The following is a 23,520-nucleotide window of genomic DNA, read 5'->3' as shown; positions in this document are numbered from 1 at the left end:
CTTAGGCTTGTAGCTAATACCAACAGTTCCAAAACCTTTTAACAAATTCTCCAGCCCTGAGAATCACTTCTCTTTGGCAGGTCCAGTAATCTGGTGAACTGAAGTTACCTGCTGCAACTTTCTCAACTCCCCACTCTTTCATATCTGTTCTTCCAGTTTAGGTTCCAGAACAGAGACTTAACCTTCTCCTCTAAGTTCCAGGCTTTGACTATTTGACTGTTCTCTTTTTCTCTTTTCCTGTCTCTCCCATCTAAACTTAGTTCTTGAATCTTGTCTCCTTTCCTAGCTTCTTTTTTTTTTTTCTTTTTTTTTTTGAGACGGAGTTTCGCACTTGTTACCCAGGCTGGACTGCAATGGCGCGATCTCAGCTCACCGCAACCTCCGCCTCCTGGGTTCCGGCAATTCTCCTGCCTCAGCCTCCTGAGTAGCTGGGATTACAGGCACGTGCCACCATGCCCAGCTCATGTTTTGTATTTTTAGTAGAGACACGTTGTTGTTTAGTAGAGTCACTTTGTTGACCAGGATGGTCTCAATCTCTTGACCTCGTGATCCACCCGCCTTGGCCTCCCAAAGTGCTGGAATTACAGGCTTGAGCCACCGCGCCCGGCTACCAGGCTGGTCTTGAACTCCTGACCTTGTGATCTACCCATCTCGGCCTCGCAAAGTGCTGGGATTACAGGGTTTAGCCACCGCGCCCGGCCTTCTAGCTTCTGATTAAAACATAACCAAGTTTTTTTTTTTTTTTTTTTTTTTTCCAGACAGAGTTTGGCTCTTGTCGCCCAGGCTGCAGTGCCATGGCACAATCCTGGCTCACTGCAACCTCCCAGGTTCAAGCGATTCTCCAGCCTCAGCCTCTCAAGTAGCTCGGATTACAGGCACGTGCCACCATACCTGCTAATTTCTGTATTTTTAATAGAGGCAGGGTTTCTCCATGTTGGACAGGCTCATCTCAAATTCTTACCTCACGTGATCCACCCATCTCAGCCTCCCAAAATGCTGGGATTACAGGCATGAGCCACTGTGCCCCACCAGTCTCTCCTTAAAAACAAAACCAGCTGAGCACAGTGACACACACCTGTAATCCCAAAACTTTGGAGGCTGAAGTGGGTGGATCACTTGAGCTTAGGAGTTTGAGACCAGCCTAGACAACATGGCAAAACCCTGTCTCTACAAAAAATACAAAAATTAGCTGGGCGTGATGATGTGCACCTGTAGTCCCTGCTACTCAGGAGGCTGAGGTGGGAGGATCCCTTCACTCTAAGGGGTTGAGGCTGCAGTGAGCCGTGATTGGGTGACAGTGAGACCCTGTCTCAAACAAACACCCCCCGCCACCCGGCTCCCATAAACCCCAAAACCAAATATAGCCTTTTATTTTACCCTGTTTTCCTTTAAGTTAAGGTACTCTCTTTTTTTTTTTTTTTGAGACAGGGTTTTCACTCTTGTTGCCCAGGCTGGAGTGCAATGGCGTGAACTTGGCTCACCCCAACCTCTGCTTCCTGGGTTCAAGTGATTCTCCTGCCTCAGCCTCCTGAGTAGCTGGGATTACAGGCATTCGCCACCAGGCCTGACTAATTTGTATTTTTTTGAGATGTACTCTTGTTCTGTCGCCAGGCTGGAATGCAGTGGTGCAAACTGGGCTCACTGAAACCTCCCCCTCCGGGTTTCAAGCGATCCTTCCGCCTCAGCCTCCTGTGTAGCTGGGACCGCAGGCGCGTGCCACCACGAGACTCGCTAATTTTAGTTTCTTTTTTTTTTTTTTTTTTGAGACGGAGTTTTTCGCTTGTTACCCAGGCTGGAGTGCAATTGTGCGATCTCAGCTCACTGCAACCTCCGCCTCCTGGGTTCAGGCAATTCTCCTGCCTTAGCCTCCTGAGTAGCTGGGATTACAAGCATGCATCACCATGTCCAGCTAATTTTTTGTATTTTGAGTAGAGACGGGGTTTCACCATGTTGACCAGGATGGTCTCGATCTCGTGATCTGCCTACCTCAGCCTCCCAAAGTGCTGGGATTACAGGCATGAGCCGCCATGCCCCGCCTCATTCCATTATTAACAGGTGGTCTTTGAGAGAACAATTCAGTACAGTTGTTAGTGGTATGAGTGAGTCTTGGAGAACTCAGGAAAAAACTGCAGGAGAGGAATCTGGTTCCAAATCCACTTCTGTGAAACCTCCGATTTACCCCAAACTTTCCCTATTATCCTATTTCACAAAATAAAACAACTCTCTTGAACATCTATCAGTGTTATTTAGTTCTGCTTTCTGGATATTATATTTGCTGTAATTTCTGCTTTTGCTGTATTTATAAACAGGCCAATTTTGCTATCTGTTTTTGGAAAACATTTTTTAAAATAGAGATGGGGCCTCAATCTGTTGCCCAGGCTGGTCTTGAATTACTGGGTTCAAGCAATTCAGCTACAGGGATAAAGTCATCCTCCTGTTTTGGCCTTCCAAAGTGCTGAGATTAGAGGTGTGAGTCATCACGACCAGCCCTGTAGCATTTCTTAAGGAGAAGGATCACCTCTCTTCTGAACTCTGGAAAAAGACCAGGGTGTTGCCTTTGTCACCTGTGCCTGGGTGTCCCTTTCAGACTGAGTGCTTCCTTGAGGAAGAGATGACGAAGGCAGTGACTCAGAGGCTCCCACTTACCCTTGTAATCCATGTTCATGGTGCCAGGAACCACCCAAGTTGGTATTTTTTTTTTTTTTTTTGAGACGGAGTTTCGCTCTTGTTACCCAGGCTGGAGTGCAATGGCGCGATCTCGGCTCACCGCAACCTCCGCCTCCTGGGTTCAGGCAATTCTCCTGCCTCAGCCTCCTGAGTAGCTGGGATTACAGGCATGCGCCACCACACCCAGCTAATTTTTTGTATTTTTAGTAGAGATGGGGTTTCACCATGTTGACCAGGATGGTCTCGATCTCTTGACCTCGTGATCCACCCGCCTCGGCCTCCCAAAGTGCTGGGATTACAGGCTTGAGCCACCGCGCCCGGCCCCAAGTTGGTATTTACTACAAATACACTAAGTATCCTAATTGCTAAGGTTTTATCTAGGAGAGTTTAGGAGCTTCCGCCTTTCCAATATCTGGGTCAATTAAACATCCCACATTAAAAGAAAAAAAAACTTACCAAAACTTGGGTGGGCATGGTGGCTAACGCCTGTAATCCCGGTATCTTGAGAGGTCGAGGCAGGCAGATGGCTTGAGGTCAGGAGTTCAATACCAGCCTGGGCAACACGGAAACCCATCTCTACTAAAAATACAAAAATTAGCCTGGTGTGGTGGTGTGTGTCTGAAGTCCCAGCCACTCAGGAGGCTGAGGTGGGAGGATTGCTCGAGCCTGTGAGACGGAGGCTGCAGTGAGCTGGGATTGTATCACTGGACTCCAGCCTGAGTGGCAGAGTGAGGCTCTTTCTCAATTAAAAAAAAAAAAAAAAGGCCAGGCGCGGTGGCTCAAGCCTGTAATCCCAGCGCTTTGGAAGGCCGAGGCAGGTGGATCACGAGGTCAAGAGATCGAGACCATCCTGGTCAACACGGTGAAACCCCGTCTCTACTAAAAATACAAAAACATTAGCTGGGCATGGTGGCACGTGCCTGTAATCCCAGCTACTCAGGAGGCTGAGGCAGGAGAATTGCCTGAACCCAGGAGGCGGAGGTTGCAGTGAGCCGAGATCGCGCCATTGCACGCCAGCCTGGGTAACGAGAATGAAACTCCGTCTCAAAAAAAAAAAAAAAAAGCAAAAACAAAAAACCCAAAACAGGCCAGGCCTGGTGGCTCACGCCTGAAATCCTAGTACTTTGTGAGGCCGAGGCAGGAGGATCACTGGAGGACAGGAGTTTGAGAGGAGACTGGTGAAACCCTGTCTCTACTTAAAAAAAAAAAAAAAAAAAATTAAAAAAAACAAAAAGCCGGAAATCGCTTGAACTTGGGAGGCTGAGGTTGCAGTGAGCTGAGATCACAACACTGCACTCCATACAATAAAAACAAACAAACAAAAATACTATGCCATGGGAGTGTCTCTGAACCTATTCTGGTTCAGGGGGATGCCCAATTAAAAAAAAATAGTATTTTGAAAGCCACCCCAGTGTTCAGGAGGTGCCATCCTCGAAGGACATTTCCTCTTCTGTCCCCACACCCACCACATTTTTTTTTCCCGTTCCTTCCCAGGGCAAGGGCTGGTTTGATGGCCCTAATCCTTATATACAGCTTCCTCTGGAATGCAGAGACTTTGCATCCCAGCTAAGGAGTTGGTAAGTGGACTTTACCCTGTAGGACCCCACCTAGCTTCTGAAGGCTGGGGGAGGGGCGGAAATGAGCTCCCGAGAACACACCGGACTTGGCGGCTGCCTGGAAGATTCCTCTTCTACTTCGAAACGGTACAGGGTAAATATTTGTTGTAACTAAATGAAAATAAAATCCCGAGCCCAGCAACGTAAACTAAGTTAATCTCTTTTTTACATATCTCAACGGTTAACAGCTAAGAAGCCAGCTTTCATGTTGTTTTAACTGCCGTTAAAACTATTGTTTTAACCCCTGCATGAGCGGGGTTCCTGAATTTTGCAGAGCCCCTAGGCTTTACTCTTCTCAGCAAACTGGGATCAGCATCCTGCTTCTCCAGGGGCTAACTCTAAGGTGGATTTACAATTCGGGGGTTGAGTCTTTTTCAGCTTAGAACGAAGGTCATTCTTATTCAGGTATAGTTTGCGTCCCCGGTTCCCATTCATTCAGTCAATAAATGTTTATGAAGCACGAAGTATGTGCCAGTCCCAGTTGCAGGCGTTTGGGAGGAAGCAGGGCACAGAACAAGAGATCCTTGCTCTGGTGGAGCTCATCGTAGGACGGGAGGCAAAATGATAAAAATGATTTTTAAAATTCTGTGTTATTAACCAGAAAGTGATAAATATTCATAGAAGAAGATGTCAGGCTGTTAAATGACTGTGGAGGCCATGAGATAAAAGAGAATCCAGGCCGGGCGCGGTGGCTGATACCTGTAATCCCAGCACTTTGGGAGGCCGAGGCGGTGGATCACATGAGGTCAGGAGTTCGAGACCAGCCTGGCCAAAAGAGTGAAACCCCGTCTCTACTAAAAATACGAAAATTAGCCGGACATGGTGGCTGCGAGCTTGTAATCCCAGCTACTAAGGAGGCTAAAGTGAGAGAATCGCTTGAACCCGGGAGGCGGAGGTTGCAGGGAGCCGAGATCGCGCCATTTGCACTCCAGCCTGGGTAACAAGGACGAAACTCAGTCTCAAAAAAAAAAAAAAAAAAAAAAAAAAAAAATCCAAAATCAGGGTTCTGGTGCAGGACAGATAAAAAGGAGACCAGCTGAGGTGCAGGAGGCTCTGATGTCGGCGAACAACGGAGATACTTTCTGCAGAAAGTGACGAAAGAACATTCTGGTTCCTGCAGAGGTAAGTGAAGGACAGAAAGGTCCCTGGGCGGCGATTGCCGTGGAGTAAACCCGGGGCTGGAGGCTGCTTTCCAGCAGAGCCCAGAAGATGCTCTGGCCCGCGACTCCGCGGTCTGGACCGGCGGTCACTGGCGGCCCACCGCGACGCCCCCAAAATGGCCTCCGCGCCCCTCACCGCCCGCGCGGGCCCTCCGCAGCCCGCCGCTCCACGTGACCCGGCCCGCCCCTCGCGGCTGGAGACCCCGGGTCCGGGTCCCCGCGGTTGAAGCCCCGCCCCCTGCGGGAAGCGGACCAACCGGAGCGGGGGAGGGCGGAGCAGCCGCTGACGGCCCGCGGGGGCGGAGCTCCGCAGCGGAGCAACAGGTTGGTGGGAGGGGGAGAAAGGAGGGAGCGCCGAGGACAAGGGGGAGGGCCGCAGCCGCGCGTGCTGTTCTGCCCGAGCTCGAGCCCGAGCCTGAGCGCAAGCCTGGGAGCGCCGAGCCCGGCCAGGGTGAGTGGGCCCGGCGGGGGCCAAGGCACCCGAAAGGAAAGCGGGCCTTCAGGGCTACCTGTGAGGGGCTGGCATCCAGGCGATGTGAGATGCCCCTCTCCAGGGCACAGGTGCCGAGTGGGAGACGGGAGGAGGGGAGGTTGGGGCGGGGTGGGGTACTACGAGCCGGCCCCTACCCTGAGGTTCCAGATGCAGGTGGCTGGGAAGATGCCAGGCGAGGGGCACCTAGGGCGAAGGCTGTTCCCAGGGCATGAAAGCGTTTCAGCGCCAGATCTCTCTGGAGGTCAGACGCCAGCCCTAGGGGCAGAATTTCTCTCGGAGACCGCGGGGCCTGGGGGAAGGAGTTAGTCCCAGCTGAGCCCGTGAACTGCTGCTGCCCGAGGTGCAGGCTCGTCGGGGCGGGCATCTGCAGGTGCTGTTTGCCTGAGGTTCTTTCCTGCGTCCTCCGGTCTCAGCTGGCCGCTGTCACCTTCCCGATGGCTTTCAGATGGCTCTGAGGTGTGGGATCTTTCCCCCAGCTCTTCACCTCCAGCCGTAGGCAGTTGCGAATCAGAGACACCGAGGGGCAGATGGGAGGGCACCCTCATCTCTTTGCCAGGTATACAACCATTAGGCTTTCGCTTTCTGTCCTTTGCTTTCGTGCCAGGGAGAATCGTTCCTTCTTCCTCTTCAGAGGGGGAGTACTCCCCAAGAGAGGGTTATGAGGAAGCATAGACCCCTGGGCCTGCGAAATGTTGAGAAATATTAATACTTCTTTCTCAGGAGGTCACTTTCTGGGGGCGGATGTCAAACCCTTCCTCCAAGTACTCATATTTTTCTGTGGTTCTAGATGGGGACCATTGGATGAGGGTTGGGAGCCCAATCACAATTTTCTTGATGTGTGGACGAATCTCCATTACTCCCCGAACGCCCCCAGGCATCCCTGAGTCCTGAATTGTGGCGGTCAGAAAGGCAGCAGGCACTAGGTGCAGGAAATAGGCAGGACTCATCAGGAGACCACCAGACTAGGGGAATTGTAACTCCAAATCCCCAGGACAGATGCAAGGTGCACCTTCGGGCCCAGACAAGACTGAAGGCAAATTTCTTTGCCTTAGGCAGGTAAGGGAACTAGAGTCAACCTTAGCTTGACCCCTTTGAAGCCCTGCCTGAGGAAGGTTGTTGTAATTGGGAAATAATTAGCAACCGCTATGTTCGTAGCCGGGCTGCCTACACATACCTCTGCATCTCTTCTTTCATCCTGGATGTTTGGGAGTCTGGGGGCTGGCTCTGGGGGACTGCTAATCCAGAGATTTGCCTGACTCTAAGAGGATTCTGGCTTCCTAGAACCCTTCCTGTGTTTCCCAGGCTGGCCTGCATGCCATTTCCCTTGTGGGAGGTGAGCGGGGTGTAGAGCTCTTCTCTTTGTGCCAGGGAGGGGCAAACTGAGGGCCAGGGAGGCGGCCAAGACAAGTGTGGGATCAGGAATGCAACTTTGGGAACTCGAAAGGGAGGGGTGGAGGGAGACAAAGTCTCCCTGTCACACACTGGCCTGTCACCAGGTTCTTGTTCATCTGCTCCTCCTGCCTGTTCCCTCCCCGCCCTCTGTCCTCTCCTTCAGGGCTTTGGCTTTGCCATCCAGGCCAGAGAGCCCCTGCCCATGGTCTTGCCCCTGTGCCTCCTCCGTGATACGGAATTTCTCTGGTCTGCTTTACAAGCGGCCAGTGTAGTCTCCCTGGGCCTCCCCTTTCCCTCGCCTCTCAAACCAGTCCAGCCAGTTTGCAGGGGCCCCGTTCCTCCTTGTGTTTTTTTCCTACTGGCCAAGCAGCTCTAGCCTGGCTCTCAGGTTTCTGCTTTTTCAGTGGACCTAGCCAGGAGTCCACCTGGGGGATTTTTTTTTTTTTTTGGATCTACAGGGAACCTTCGTGTCTCTGTGACTATGAGAAAAAGGGTACCGAGTGATCAAGGTCACTGAGCTGGCCTTTTCTATTTCGACCATTTGCTTTCCTTGTTTCCTCTGAGGGGATTCTAATCTCTATACCTCCAGTTCTCCCATTTTCTAAATCTGCCAGCATCTAGCCTATTGCCTGGCCCTGTGTGAATCAGTCCTTCCTCCAAACACCTGAAACCACCCCACCCCCACTTCCTGCTAGGAGTCCAGAGACCCTGTCACTCCTAGTTGGAAACCAGATGCGTATGGCTGGGCCAGAGGTGATGGAATTGGGGCAGGGCAGGCTAATGAGTAACTCAGGGAGAAGTGGCTATCTGGTACAGGTGGAGTGTTCTCCCTCTCCTTGCAGGCTGGAAAGACAGAGGCAGACAGATGCAGCTGAATTAGCTGGTGGTCTGGTCTCTTCCCGGAGTGCAGTTGGTGCAGAGAGCCCTGGGCATGTGATGGGAGAGAGAAAAGCAGGGTCAGGCATCTGGTGAGGGCGCAGGCCCTGGACTCCACGTTGCCTGGCCCTTGATCACTGTTTACCTGCCTGCCTCTGGGGCTTACGCAAGGCCTCAGAGCTGCCCTGCTGCCTTGGTCCCGCCCCACTGTCCTCTGTAACCGAAGGCGGGTAGGTTTCGGGTTTTCCATGTTGAATCATTTAGAGCCCTGCTTTCTGACCCACCCCGAAGATCCCTTTAGCCCTCCTGGTCCCTGATCCACATGTCCTTGGACTGAAGGTGATTGAGGCTGGGGAACTAACCTAACCTGGGACTTGGGAGTGCTCAACACTGCCTCTGAGCAATTTAATGCTGTTGTCCAAGGGGCTGTGCCCTCTGCTGGGCCTAGGCTGGAAACTCCTTGACCTGGATCTGGAAGATCAGTAGACGGACTGACAGGGTAGACTGCATCATGAATAAATCATGTGGCTTCTGAGAGCTGGCCATCTAGGCACATCTGGTTCTAAGATCACAACTACATAGGGCAGCAAGTCTGAATCAGGAGGAGGTCCTGTTACTAAGAGGTGCTGTTACTAAGGCAAAGTAGATTTGTCTTGGGCAAATCTCCCCACGGCTGCGCAAGTGGGCTTTAGTTCAGGATACAGCCTTTAACAAGTATCTGTTGGTATCTGCTACGTGCCCAAACACCCGGAGACACAGTGGTTAGCTGATAGCCATGGTCTTTGCCCTCCAGGAGCTTATTGCAAGTAGGGGAGACCGACAGGAAATAATTACTCCAGTAAATGTGTAAATATAAACTGGAGTAAATCTACTGAAGGACAACTGTATAGCGTGTAGCATGGATCCGACCTGGTTTGTGGGAGGCTGATTTGTGAGAAGTGACCTGGTTTGTGGGATGGGTGTTCAGGGAAGGCTTCTCTGAAGAAGTGACATCTTTCTTTCTTTTTTTTTTTTTTTTTTTTTTTTTGAGACAGGGTCTCTGTTGCCAGGCTGGAGTGCAGTGGTGCAATCTCGGCTCACTGCAACCTCTGCTTCCTAGGCAAACGCTTCTTCCTCAGCCTCCCAAGTAGCTGAGATTACAGGCATGAACCACCACACCCAGCTAATTTTTGTATTTTTAGTAGAGACGAGGTTTCACCATGTTGGCCAGGATGGTCTCAATCTCTCGACCTCGTGATCCACCTGTCCTGGCCTCCCAAAGTGCTGGGATTACAGGCGTGAGCCACCACGTCCGGCCGAAGTGACATCTTTCTGTGAACCAGATGAAGCCAGAAAGTGCCTGTTGGACGAAGTGCCATGTGTGAAGGATGCTATTTGTTGTCAGCCTTGTGACAGTCACACTGCTAGATGTTTTTATGCTTAATATCTTGTCTTTTATCTCCTTTTTATTAAATTAGAACCCAAGTTCAATAAAGTTTAAAAATTTTTTTTTTCTTTTTTTGAGATGGAGTCCTGCTCTGTCACCAGGCTGGAGTGCAGTGGCACAATCTCAGCTCACTGCAACCTCTGCCTCCTGGGTTCAAGCAATTCTCCTGCCTTGGCCTCCCCAGTAGCTGGGATTACAGGCATCTGCCACCATGCCCAGCTAATTTTTGTATTTTTGGTGGAGACGGGGTTTCACCATGTTGGCCAGGCTGTTGTCTAACTCCTGACTTCAGGTGATCTGCCTGCTTCCCATGGTCCTGGGATTACAGGCATGAGCCACCCTGCCTGGCCTAAATAAAGTACAAAGATCTTTTTTTTTTTTTTTTGAGACGGAGTTTCACTCTTGTTACCCAGGCTGGAGTGCAATAGCGTGATCTCGGCTCACCGCAACCTCCGCCTCCTGGGTTCAAGCAATTCTCCTGCCTCAGCCTCCTGAGTAGCTGGGATTACAGGCACGTGCCACCATGCCCAGCTCATTTTTTTGTATCTTTAGTAGAGACGGGGTTTCACCATGTTGACCAGGATGGTCTCGATCTCTTGACCTCGTGATCCACCCGCCTCAGCCTCCCAAAGTGCTGGGATTACAGGCTTGAGCCACCGCACCCGGCTGTTTTTTTTTTTTTTTGAGACGGAGTTTTGCTCTTGTTACCCAGGCTGGAGTGCAATGGCACGATCTCGGCTCACCGCAACCTCCGCCTCCTGGGTTCAGGCAATTCTCCTGCCTCAGCCTCATGAGTAGCTGGGATTACAGGCATGCACCACCACGCCCAGCTAATTTTTTATATTTTTAGTAGAGACGGGGTTTCACCATGTTGACCAGGATGGTCTCGATCTCTTGACCTCGTGATCCACCCGCCTTGGCCTCCCAAAGTGCTGGGATTACAGGCTTGAGCCACCGCGCCCGGCCCTAAGTACAAAGATCTTAAATGTATAACTTGATTAATTTTTTTATTGTTGTGTATACCCATATAATTGTTTATTATCTCATTTTTTTTTTTTTTAAAGACCCAGGGTTTCACCATGTTGGTCAGGCTGGTCTTGACCTCCTGACCTCAGGTGATCTGCTCACCTTGGCCTCCAAAGTGCTTGGATTACAGGCGTGAGCCACCACACCTGGCCTTATTATCTCAGTCTGACAGATAATAACCTTGCTGCGGTATTATATCTATTTTACAGATGAGGAAACTGAGGCACAGAAAAGTTGTGGGGTTTTTGTTGTCGTTGTGTTTGAGACAGGGTTTCACTCTGTCACCCCACCTGGAGTGCAGTGGTGTGATTACAGCTCACGGCAGCCTTGACTTCCTGGACTCAGGTGATCCTCCTGCTTCAGCCTCCCTTGTAGCTGGGACTACAGGTGTGTCCACCAAACCCTGCTAATTTTTTTGTATTTTTTGTAGAGCTGGGGTTTTGCCATGTTGCTCAGGCTGATCTCAAACCCCTGAGTTCAAGTGATCCGCCCACCTTGGCCTCCCAAATTGCTGGGATTACAGGCATGAGCCACCACACCAGAAAAGTTATGATTTGCCTGAGGTTGGATACGTCAAGTGAGGAACAGAGATAGGATTCCAAACCAGATCCTGACTCTAGTCCGTTGCATTTTCTACTGGATGAGTGGCTTGGAGAATTATTCTACCCTTCTGCCTTCACACACCTTTTAAGATGGGGTGGTAAAAGTTTGTGTGTGCTGTCTCCTGGGAGAGGGTGCATCACTTTCATCATTTTCTCATGGAGTTCTAGGGCCAAAAAGATGAAGAATTATTTCTAATAAAGGGATCTTCCCTCCCCATTCTTTTCTCTTGAAAATTGCTGGGAATTCTAAGAATGCTCTTTAGATAGGAGACCTTCCCCACCAAGCCCTTTGTCACCTGTAGCTCTGCCTCTCCCATCCCTTCCCCTCCCTTCTCATCTCACCCTGGTTTCCTGGCTTGCTAGCTCTTTACAGTCTCTGAAAGGGGCCTTGCCAAGTTTCCTTGGCCCAGAACTCCATGGGGAGGTTGGGGGAGGTTGAGTTGGGTATGTTTGTGTTTCTGTCTGGCACGTTAGAGGCTCCTCCTCCAGTTTGGTGCTAGGCTCTGGTAGAGCCTAGCGGAAGGGGTGGGGAAGCTGAATTTTTTTATTTGCTTGGAAGATAATCTCTCCCCTAACTTCCTGGAGCCAGAGCATACCTGGAATACATTCCATTTGCTGACTCTGAGCTTGAGCAATATGGACCTGGGAAGCTGGCCCATGGCTAGTGTTGGCTCTGGCTCTTAGCTGAGACAAGTTTACTTGACCTGCGGCTCCTTGGAGTGGCACAGTTTTTAAACCATATTTAAATCTTTTCTCGGCCGGGCGCGGTGGCTCAAGCCTGTAATCCCAGCACTTTGGGAGGCCGAGGCGGGTGGATCACGAGGTCAAGAGATCGAGACCATCCTGGTCAACATGGTGAAACCCCGTCTCTACTAAAAATACAAAAAATGAGCTGGGCATGGTGGTGCGTGCCTGTAATCCCAGCTACTCGGGAGGCTGAGGCAGGAGAATTGCCTGAACCCAGGAGGCGGAGGTTGCGGTGAGCCGAGATCGTGCCATTGCACTCCAGCCTGGGTAACAAGAGCGAAACTCCGTCTCAAAAAAAAAAAAAAAAAAAAAAAAATCTTTTCTTGAATAGATAATACATCCACATGGTTCCAAATTCAAAAGGGACAAAGAGATACACAGTAAGAAAGTCCACTCCTTTCTGTTCTTCCAGAGAATAGAAACTCTTCCGTCCCTGTTCCTAGTCCTTACTTCCTCCACCTCAAAGGTATCACTGCTGTCAGTTTTTTTAAGTCCCTTTCCAGAAGTGGGATGATAAACTTTGAGGTCTTCTATATTTTAAGTGAGCTCTGGGAGAGAAGGTCCCCATATGAGATGAAGGTATCTGTTCAGCAGGGTGTGGGTTCTGTCTTCACTTGAAGGGGAGGTGGGAAGGGAGGCACATGGTAGTGTTATTTGTACATATGGAGATCAAGCAAAATCTTTTTTGAGACAGTGTCTCACTGTGTCACCCAGGCTGGAGTGCAATGGCATAGTCACTGCTCACTGCAGCCTCTCCCAAATTCAAGTGATCCTCCCACCTCAGCCTCCCAAGTAGCTGGGATTACAGCAGCACGCCACCAGGCACGGCTAACTTTTGTATTTTGTGTAGAGATGCGGTTTCACCATGTTGCCCAAACTGGTCTTGAACTCCTGAGCTCAAGCAGTCTGCCTGCCTTGGCCTTCCAAACTGGTGAGATTACAGGTCACTGCTCCTGGCCATCAAGCAAAATCTTTTTTTTTTTTTTTTTTTTTGGAGACGGAGTTTCCGCTCATTACCCAGGCTGGAGTGCAATGGCGCGATCTTGGCTCACCGCAACCTCCGCCTCCTGGGTTCGGGCAATTCTCCTGCCTCAGCCTCCTGAGTAGCTGGGATTACAGGCACGCACCACCATGCCCAGCTAATTTTTTGTATTTTTAGTAGAGACAGAGTTTCACCATGTTGACCAGGCTGGTCTCGATCTCTTGACCTCGTGATCCACCCGCCTCAGCCTCCCAAAGTGCTGGGATTACAGGCTTGAGCCACCGCGCCCGGCTGCAAAATCTTTAAACTTTTAACAAAGCCTAGCTCCCCAGGGCTGTATCAGAGGAAATGGATTCTTTAGGTGAGTGAGTCTCAAAGTGTGGTATCTGGACCAGTAGCATCAGTATCACCTGGGGAACTTGGTTAGAAATGCAAATTCTTAGTTCCCAACCCAGTCCTACTGAATCAGAAGCTCTGGAAGTTAGGTCCAGCAACCTGCATGTTAAAAGGCTCTCCAGGGGCTTCCTGTCAGTCTGAGAATCAGTGGTTTATCCGGTAGGAACTGACAGGGCAGTCAGCCCCACTAAAGCTGGACAAACTAAAGTTTCTACTATGAGACAAGTAGAAGTTTCATAGTTTCTGGTTAAGTCTCTCAGCCTAAACTCATTTCTTCATCTTCTAGGACTCCTCCTATTCATGGAGCAGGCACCCAACATGGCTGAGCCCCGGGGCCCTGTAGATCATGGAGTGCAGATTCGCTTCATCACAGAGCCAGTGAGTGGTGCAGAGATGGGCACCCTACGTCGTGGTGGACGACGCCCAGCTAAGGATGCAAGAGCCAGTACCTACGGGGTTGCTGTGCGTGTCCAGGGCATCGCCGGACAGCCCTTTGTGGTTCTCAACAGTGGGGAGAAAGGTGGCGACTCCTTTGGGGTCCAAATTAAGGGGGCCAATGACCAAGGGGCCTCGGGAGCTCTGAGCTCAGATTCAGAACTCCCTGAGAACCCCTACTCTCAGGTCCGGGGATTTCCTGCCCCCTCGCAGAGCAGCACATCTGATGAGGATCCTGGGGCCCAGTGGAATGGAAAGCTACTCCGTTCCCAGTCTCAGGCCTCGCTGGCAGGCCCTGGCCCAATGGATCCTAGTAACAGAAGCACCAGCATGCTGGACCTAGCCCCGAAAGTGGCTTCCCCGGGCAGCACCATTGACACTGCTCCCCTGTCTTCAGTGGACTCGCTCATCAACAAGTTTGACAGTCAACTTGGGGGCCAGGCCCGGGGCCGGACCGGCCGCCGAACACGGATGCTACCCCCTGAACAGCGCAAACGGAGCAAGAGCCTGGACAGCCGCCTCCCACGGGACACCCTGGAGGAACGGGAGCGCCAGTCCACCAACCACTGGAACCCCAACACAAAATATGACAGCCACGTGGGCAGTTCCCAGCAGGCAGCCCAGAGCCCGAGCCCGAGCCTGAGCCCGAGCCCGAGCCCGAGCCCGAGCCCGAGCCCTCTCGGTGGCTTTAGCCGTGCCCGTCAGACTCAGGACTGGGTCCTTCAGAGTTTTGAGGAGCCTCGGGGGAGAGCACAGGACCCTACCATGCTGCAGGTCAGACCCGGCCCTTCCCTGGCTTCCACCTGTCAGCCTCTTCTCCCTTCTCATCAGCCTTTACCCACCAGCCAAAGGCCTCCTTGCTAGTGCAGGTAGCCTAGGCAGAAACTCTCCTTTTGTTCTCCACTGTATCTGTCCAAAAAATAGGTGATATTCACATGCACAAGATATTTCCATGGGTAAAATTCTAAAGAAAATGGAGCGAGCTAAAAAATCATTATTCACAAGTTTGGATGTAGTTGTCATTGCCACAACCATGAACTATGCTCAGTCTCCAGCATTTGCTAGGTCTGCGGTGTCCGTAAGGCAGGCTTGGAGGACGGGGCGGTTTCCTTGGTGCTCTGGCTAAAATTCCACACCTTTCTCTCCTACTCAGGAACGTAAGTGAGGGAGCCACTTTACTTTGAGAGAAATTTAAGTTCATTTTTTTTTTCCTGTTTGTTATTTTTATCTGCAGAGCTTGCACATAAAAAGTATGTTTTTCTTTTTCTTTCTTTTCTTTTCTTTTTTTTTTTTTTTTTTGAGGCGGAGTCTTGCTCTGTGGCCTGGCTGGAGTGCAGTGGCGCAATCTCGGCTCACTGCAACCTCTGCCTCCTGGGTTCAAGCGATTTTTGTGCCTCAGCCTCCCGAGTAGCTGGGACCACAGGTGCATGCCGCCACGCCGGCTAATTTTTGTATTTTTTTTTTTTTTTTTTTTTTTTTGAGACGGAGTTTCGCTCTTGTTACCCAGGCTGGAGTGCAATGGCGCGATCTCGGCTCACCGCAACCTCCGCCTCCTGGGTTCAGGCAATTCTCCTGCCTCAGCCTCCTGAGTAGCTGGGATTACAGGCACGCGCCACCATGCCCAGCTAATTTTTTGTATTTTTAATAGAGACGGGGTTTCACCATGTTGACCAGGTTGGTCTCGATCTCTCGACCTTGTGATCCGCCCGCCTCGGCCTCCCAAAGTGCTGGGATTACAGGCTTGAGCCACCGCGCCCGGCCTTAATTTTTGTATTTTTAATAGAGATGGTGTTTCACCATGTTGGCCAGGATGGTCTGGATCTCTTGACCTTGTGATCCACCCGCCTCAGCCTCCCGAGTAGCTGGGACCACAGGCGTGTGCCTAAGTTCATTTTAAGAGTAAATTATTTATGAGCTCTAGCATGCTAACTGCCATGAGTGACAAATCACTTGTGGCACAGCTGGTTGAAATGTTTGTTGGGGAGAATCTGGTTTGCAGCGATAGTGTGGAAGTGCATCTGCGCTGGCCTCTCTGCTGCACTTCAGAGTCGTTCATCATGCTTGAGGGGCCTTGACCCGACACTGCCACTTTACTGCATCTGAACCCCATGCATGTTTCTGGCCTGATCTTCCTGTTTCTTTCTTTCTTTCTTTCTTTTTTTTTTAAAACAGTTTAAATCAACTCCAGACCTCCTCCGGGACCAGCAGGAGGCAGCCCCACCAGGCAGCGTGGACCATATGAAGGCTACCATCTATGGCATCCTGAGGGAGGGGTGAGTGGGGCCCCCCCACCAGCAGCAGAGGCACATCCCTCCCTTTTTCTTCTAGCTTTGTTCCCCATCTTCCTTGATTTTACCCTTTCCCGATGTCTGCTACCTCTTCCCTCCCCTAAACCTTGCTTCTACCCTTTTATCCTCTAGAAGCTCAGAAAGTGAAGCCTCTGTGAGGAGGAAGGTTAGTTTGGTGCTGGAGAAGATGCAGCCTCTAGTGGTGAGTGGTCTTCTCTGGATGGGGGCAAGGGTCAAGGTTAGGGCTTTGAGGGCCTCAGGGGATCCGACTTGGACTCACTCCTTTCCCCCCCACCCCCCATATTTCTGGCAGATGATTTCTTCCGGTTCTTCGAAGGCCGTGGCAGGGCAGGGCGAGCTTATCCGAAAAGTGGAGGAGCTACAGCGAAAGCTGGATGAAGAGGTGAAGGTGAGGAAAGGTTAGAGGTGCCGGAGGTGAAGGAACCCGGGAAGAAAGCCTTGGCCTGGAGATGGGCTGGGCTGACTCTTCCAAGCAATGGAACAAGCGTGCTTATGTCTTATGAGACAAGAGACAAGAGTGTGTGCTAGTTCCAGCAAGGACTTCTGGGGTTCTCTGGGGCTTAGGGAGGTGGAGCACGTGAGGAGTCTACCCATCTTCCATTCCACTCCCCTTTGGGAGTTCCCATCCTGGCTCTGCCCCTTAGTAGCTGTATAAAACTTAAGAAAATTACTTAACCTTCTCTGTGCCTCATTTCTTTTTAATCATCATCAAAATAATGGCAATAGGAGTAGCTATCATTCATTGAGTATAACTTTGGTAGTATGTGTTGTCCTGGGTACTGTAATTATCTTAGTGACCCTGTGAATGCCTATTCTGGACCCTTTTCTGATGAGAAAACAGAAGATCAGAGAGGCTAAGTAAATTGCCTCAGTAAGTTGCAGAGAGGAATGAAAAAATCCAGGTCAGTTTTATTCTAAAGTTAGTGTACCCTTTTTAAAAACATGTCTTCTGCCTTTCACAGTATTGCTTTGTGTGTGGTCCTCAGTAAATGTTGGATTGTAACTTCCTTTGTCTCTTGGCAAGCACTGTAGTGTAATGGTTAAGTGGTTGGCTGTGGAGCGAAACTAACTGGGTTCAAATCCTGGTTCTGTTACTTATTGGCTGTGTAACCGACCTTGGGCAAGTTCTTTAAATGTTCTAAGCCTCTGTTCCTTAAAGTGGGGATTATGATAGTACTATATTAATTATCTATTGCTGTGTAACAAATTTCTTAAACATCTCCTGGCCAAGCGCGGTGGCTCATGGCTGTAATCCCAGCACTTTGGGAGGCCAAGGTGGGTGGATCACCTGAGGTGGGGAGTTCAAGACCAGCCTGACCAACATAGAGAAACCCCCGCCTCTACTAAAAATACAAAATTAGCCGGGTGTGGTGGCCCATGCCTGTAATCTCAGCTACTCAGGAACTGAGGCAGGATAATCGCTCGAACCCAAGAGGCGGAGGTTGCAGGGAGCCGAGATTGTGATACTGCACTCCAGCCTGGGCAACAAGGGCGAAACTCTGTCTGAAACAAACAAGCAAACAAGCAAACATTTCCCAGTGTCTGAGGACCAAGAACCAGGGATCAGCTTCATAGCGTAATTCTGGCTCTGAGTCTGTTATAAGGTTCCAGTCAAGTTTCTGGCTGTGGCCAAAAGAAGTAAATTGGAGGATCTGCTTCTAAAATGGCTTACTCAGGGCCAGGCATGGTGGCTCACGCCTATAATCTCAGCACCTTGGGAAGTCAAGGTGGGAGGACCACTTGAGCCCAGGAGTTTGGGACCAGGCTGGGCAACACAGTGAGACCCTGCCTCTACAAAAATAAAAAATTAGCCAGTTGTGATGGCATACATCTGTAGTTCCAGCTACTTGGGAGGCTGAGGTGGGAGGATTGCTTGAGCCGAGGAAGTTGACGCTGCAGTGAGCTATGATTGCCCTGCTGCCCTCCAGCCTGGGTGCCAGAGCAAGTCCCTGTCTCAAAACTGCACCCAGCATTTTGGGAGGCTGAGGCAGGCGGATCACCTGAGGTCAGGAGTTCAAGACCGTCCTGGCCAACATGGTAAAAACCCTTCTCTACTAAAAATACAAAAATCAGCCAGGCGTGGAGGCGGGTGTCTGTAATCCCAGCTACTTGGGAGGCTGAGGCAGGGAGAATTGCTTAAACCTGGGAGGCAGAGGTTGCAGCAAGCTGAGATAGTGCCACTGCATTCCAGCCTGGGCGACAGAGCTAGACTCTGTCTCAAAAAACAAACAAACAAACAAACAAACAGACAAACACTGGCTTAATCAAATGCTGTTGGTCATAGACCTCAGTTCCTGGCAGCTTGGCCTTCTTCACAGAGCTGCTTTTGAGTATTGTCACAATGTAACAGCTATTTTTTCCCAGAGTGAGGGATCCGAGAGAAAAGCTGCAATGTCTTTTTATGACCTAATGTCAGAACTTACGCATCATATCCTCCTTTTTCTGTTTGTTAGAAGGAAGTCTCTACATCAAGCCCATGCTTGAGGCAAACAGATTTAGGCTTTGTCTTTTGAAAGAAATGTCAGATAATTTGTGGGCATATTTTACATCATTACAAGTACCACGGCTAGTTATGAGGATTAAATGTGGCTAATATACATAAGGTCCCAAGTACAGTGTCTCTCATACAGCAAGTGTCCAATGAGTGTTAGATATTCCCATTATTCTGAGTCTTTTTTTTTCTTTTTTCTTTTTTCTTTTTTTTTTTTGAGACAATCTTGCCCTGTCGCCCAAGCTGGCATGCAGTGGGCGCGATCTCGGCTTACTGCAATCTCTGCCTCCTGCATTCAAGTGATTCTCCTGCCTCAGCCTCCTGAATAGCTGGGATTACAGGCATCTGCCACCTTGCCCAGCTAATTTTTGTATTTTTAGTAGAAGCAGTGTTTCATCACGTTGGCCAGGCTGGTCTCTAACTCCTGATATTGTTATCTGCCCGCCTTGGCTTCCCAAAGTGCTGGGATTACAGGCGTGAGCCACTGCCTGGTCCTATCCTGAGTCTTTCTGAGAGGCTTTCCCCACCCTCCACCTGCTATACTCTCATTCCCTTTTTCAGAAGCGGCAGAAGCTAGAGCCATCCCGAGCTGGGCTGGAGCGGCAGCTGGAGGAGAAAACAGAAGAGTGCAGCCAGTTGCAGGAGCTGTTGGAGAGGAGGAAGGGGGAGGCCCAGCAGAGCAACAAGGAGTGAGTGCAGCTGGTGGGGGCCTAGGCCCGGCTTAGAGGCCACTCCCACTTTGCCCTCAAGGTTGAAGGAGACAGAAGGAAATCTCCAGAAGCTCAAAGGGGCAGTGTTGGTTTAAGGACAGGATAGGACTTTTCTCTCTACCTTCTTTTTTATTTATTTATTTATTTTTTTTGAGACGGAGTTTTCACTCTTGTTACCCAGGCTGGAGTGCAATGGCGCAATCTCGGCGCAACCTCCGCCTCCTGGGTTCAGGCGATTCTCCTGCCTCAGCCTCCTGAGTAGCTGGGATGACAGGCACGCGCCACCATGCCCAGCTAATGTTTTGTATTTTTAGTAGAGACGGGGTTTTACCATGTTGACCAGGATGGTCTCGACCTCTTGACCTTGTGATCCACCCACCTCCGCCTCCCAAAGTGCTGGGATTCCAGGCATGAGCCACCGCGCCCGGCCTCTCTCTACCTTCTTTATCAGTAGTGGTAGCGCATGATTTAGAGTTAAGCTACCTGGGTTTGCCTGTGTCAGCTTTTTTTTTTTTCTTGAGACGGAGTTTCGCTCTTGTTACCCAGGCTGGAGTGCAATGGCGCGATCTCGGCTCACCGCAACCTCCGCCTCCTGGGTTCAGGCAATTCTCCTGCCTCACCCTCCTGAGTAGCTGGGATTACAGGCATGTGCCACCATGCCCAGCTAATTTTTTGTATTTTTAGTAGAGACGGGGTTTCACCATGTTGACCAGGATGGTCTCGATCTCTTGACCTTGTGATCCACCCGCCTTGGCCTCCCAAAGTGCTGGGATTATAGGCGTGAAACACCGCGCCCCGCCTTTTTTTTTTTTTTTTTTTTTTTTTTTGAGGGAGTTTCACTCTTGTTACCCAGGCTGGAGTGCAATGGCGCGATCTCGGCTCACCGCAACCTCCGCCTCCCGGGTTCAGGCAATTCTCCTGCCTCAGCCTCCTGAGTAGCTGGATTACAGGCATGCGCCACCATGCCCAGCTACTTTTTTTGTATTTTTTTTAGTAGAGAAGTGGTTTCACCATGTTGACCAGGATGGTCTCGATCTCTTGACCTCGTGATCCACCCGCCTCGGCCTCCCAAAGTGCTGGGATTACAGGCTTGAGCCACCGCGCCCGGCCTGTGTCAGCTTCTTAAACTGTAAAATAGAATTAATAATAGTACCTACCTCACAGGATCATTGTAAGGATTAATTCATCCATTCAGCAGATGTTTCATCAGGAAGGCTGTGACAGGCATTAATTTAGGTACCCAAGGCACATCAGTGAACCCTACAGATGAAGGGCTCGCTCTCCAGAAGTTTAGTTTCTGCTGAGAGGGAACAGACAGTAAACAAACATATCATGCAGGTAAATTTGTAACTGTGAGAAGGCAGGAAATACAGCAGGGTAAGGCAGAGCAGGAGGGCCAGGTTGTAGGGAGCAGGTTGTAAAGGTCAGGGGCAGCCTCTTCAAGACCTGAACAAAGCAAGTTTAGATGAATTAATAAATATGAATTAAAGCATATGATGTGCTTAGAAAGCTGCCTGACACATAGTGTGCAATCACGTTATCTATTATTAGGCTCCAGAACCTGAAGCGCCTCTTGGACCAGGGTGAAAGTTTACGACATGGACTGGAGACCCAGGTGGTGGAGCTGCAGAACAAGCTGAAACAGGTCCAGGGTCCTGAGCCTGCTAAGGAGGTGTTACTGAAGGTAACTGGGGTCCTGTGCCCCAGCCTCTGCTTTTTCTCAGCTGGATCATCCTCGAGTCTGCTCATCCGTGGTTTCCCCAAAGTGTGAGGAGCGGGTGGCTGATTGCAGGTACTCCTTAGTGTGCTTTCAGGCAGATTCGGGGGTGGGTTGGGAATAGAGTTGGGATAAAGGAAATCGATCATGCCGCGCTCTCGTACTGGTACTAGAGCCTCTGGTACTGTGCGTAACACAAAGGTGCTCAATAAATATTTTTGGCTCAGTGAATTGGTGAATAGATGGATCCTAATATAGTCACCCTTGCACTTCTGCCTTTACTTTCTCCAGGACCTGTTAGAGACCCGGGAACTTCTGGAAGAGGTCTTGGAGGGGAAACAGCGGGTAGAGGAGCAGCTGAGGCTGCGGGAGCGGGAGCTGACAGCCCTGAAGGGGGCCCTGAAAGAGGAGGTGGCCTCCCGTGACCAGGAGGTGGAACACGTGCGACAGCAGTGCCAGCGAGACACGGAGCAGCTCCGCAGGAGCATGCAGGACGCGACCCAGGCATGTGACCAGAGCAGGGTCTGAGAGAGAAGGGCGCTGCTGGGGAGCAAGGCTGCCTGGGGATCTGGTACTTTCGGACTTCTCATGGTTGCAACCGGAACCCCCTAAAGGACACGTGTGAGATCTGCTGAAAACCTTGGCCAGAAAAACTCTCAGGGCACAGTAAAGGAGTACAGGCCAGAATTACCAGGAGATTGTGTGACAAAAGTCCCGGGGAGGCTGGGGTGGTAGCTCACGCCTGTAATCCCAGCACTTTGGGAGGCGGATGAATTGCTTGACCTCAGAAAGTTAGAGAGCAGCCTGGGCAACACGGAGAAACCCCGACTCCACCAAAAATACGAAAACTTAGCTGGATGTAGTGCGTGCTTGTAGTCCCAGCTACTTGGGAGGCTGAGGCAGGAGAATCACTTGAAGCCGGGAGGTGGAGGTTGCAGTGAGCTGATTTTGTGCCATAGTACTCCAGCCTGGGCGACAGAGCAAGACTCTGTCCCCCCCAGAATAAAAAGTCTCAAGGGGAAATAACTGGGGGAGGTGTCCTGTAGATGATAGAAGGGGGACTGTGGCTTGAGGAGAGAACCTCTGCTAGCATTGTACCACGTGCCACAAAGGTGTCAGGGGGTGTAGCTGGCATGGTGCCCTCTGGGTCTACGCCTTTCCTTCTACACACCCACACTTCGCTTTGAAGTGACCACTTCCCTCTGAGCCTTCTGGTGTCCAACTCTCCCCTTCTCTAGGACCATGCAGTGCTGGAGGCTGAGAGGCAGAAGATGTCAGCCCTTGTGCGAGGGCTGCAGAGGGAGCTGGAGGAGACCTCAGAGGAGACGGGGCATTGGCAGAGCATGTTCCAGAAGAACAAGGAGGACCTTAGAGCCACCAAGCAGGAGTAAGGAGCTTGGTCCTCTCAGAAATACTTGCCCATGGTTCATATCCCACTTCCTTTCTCTTTTTAATGTTTAATTTTAATTGATTAATTAATTTGAGACAGAGTTTCACTATTGTGGTCCAGGCAGGAGTGCCATGGCACGATCTCGGCTCACTGCAACCTCTGTCTCCTGAGTTCAAGCAATTCTCCTGCCTCAGCCCACCAAGTAGCTGGGATTATAGGCGCATACTACCACGCCCAGCTAATTTTTGTATTTTAAGTAGAGATGGGATTTTTGCTATGTTGGCCAGGCTGGTCTTGAACTCCTGACCTCACCCACTTTGGCTTCTCAAAGTGCTAGGATTACAGGTGCCAGCCACTGTGCCCAGCCCTTTCTCTTTTTTTTTTTTTTTTTTTTTTTTTTTGAGACAAGGTCTGGCTTTCCAGGCTGGAGTGTAGTGGCATAGTCTGGGCTCACTGCTACCTCCACCTCCCAGGCTCAGGCCATCCTCCCACCTCAGCCTTCTGAGTAGCTGGGACTACAGACATGCGCCACCATACATGGCTAATTTTTGAATTTTTTTGTAGACAGGGTTTCATGATGTTGCCCAGACTGATCTTGAACTCCTGGGCTCAAGTGATCCATCTGCCTTGGCCTCCCAAAGTGCTAGGATTACAGGTGTGAGTCACCACACCCGGCTCACTTCCTTTGAATCCGCGCTATGCTCTTACTATCCCACTTCTCAGACTACTCTTTTCCGTGTTCACCTTCCTTCCTCTTAAGAGTGGGTGCTGGCCGGGCGCGGTGGCTCAAGCCTGTAATCCCAGCACTTTGGGAGGCCGAGGCGGGTGGATGACGAGGTCAAGAGATCGAGACCATCCCGGTCAACATGGTGAAACCCCGTCTCTCCTAAAAATACAAAAAAATTAGCTGGGCATGGTGGCGCGTGCCTGTCATCCCAGCTACTCAGGAGGCTGAGGCAGGAGAATTGCCTGAGCCCAGGAGGCGGAGGTTGCGGTGAGCCGAGATCGCGCCCTTGCACTCCAGCCTGGGTAACGAGCGAAACTCCATCTCAAAAAAAAAAAAAGAGTGGGTGCCCAGCATTTTC

The 23,520-nt window shown here is 50.6% G+C and overlaps 1 protein-coding gene across 3 annotated transcripts in view; it reads left to right on the top strand.

Annotated features, from left to right (window-relative positions):
- The first annotated feature begins 5,206 nt into the window (after window positions 1-5,206).
- Window positions 5,207-23,520, top strand: part of CGN (cingulin) — a 32,255-nt gene continuing 13,941 nt past the window's right edge. Inside the window, exons 1-9 of one of the 3 annotated variants that reach the window (XM_074390202.1) lie at window positions 5,207-5,405; window positions 13,670-14,592; window positions 15,991-16,091; window positions 16,239-16,308; window positions 16,420-16,515; window positions 19,180-19,307; window positions 20,880-21,012; window positions 21,337-21,549; window positions 22,284-22,432. In XM_074390202.1, coding sequence (XP_074246303.1) covers window positions 13,684-14,592; window positions 15,991-16,091; window positions 16,239-16,308; window positions 16,420-16,515; window positions 19,180-19,307; window positions 20,880-21,012; window positions 21,337-21,549; window positions 22,284-22,432 — 1,799 coding nt within the window. In that variant the 5' untranslated portion in view covers window positions 5,207-5,405; window positions 13,670-13,683. The other 2 variants (XM_039460065.2, XM_074390203.1) reach the window with 2 other exon arrangements.

The sequence above is a fragment of the Saimiri boliviensis genome, chromosome 19 (assembly GCF_048565385.1).
Source record: "Saimiri boliviensis isolate mSaiBol1 chromosome 19, mSaiBol1.pri, whole genome shotgun sequence".
NCBI classification, from domain to species: Eukaryota; Metazoa; Chordata; class Mammalia; order Primates; family Cebidae; genus Saimiri; species Saimiri boliviensis.
Note: the sequence above shows the minus strand (reverse complement) of the source record. Positions and strands in the feature narration are given on the sequence as shown.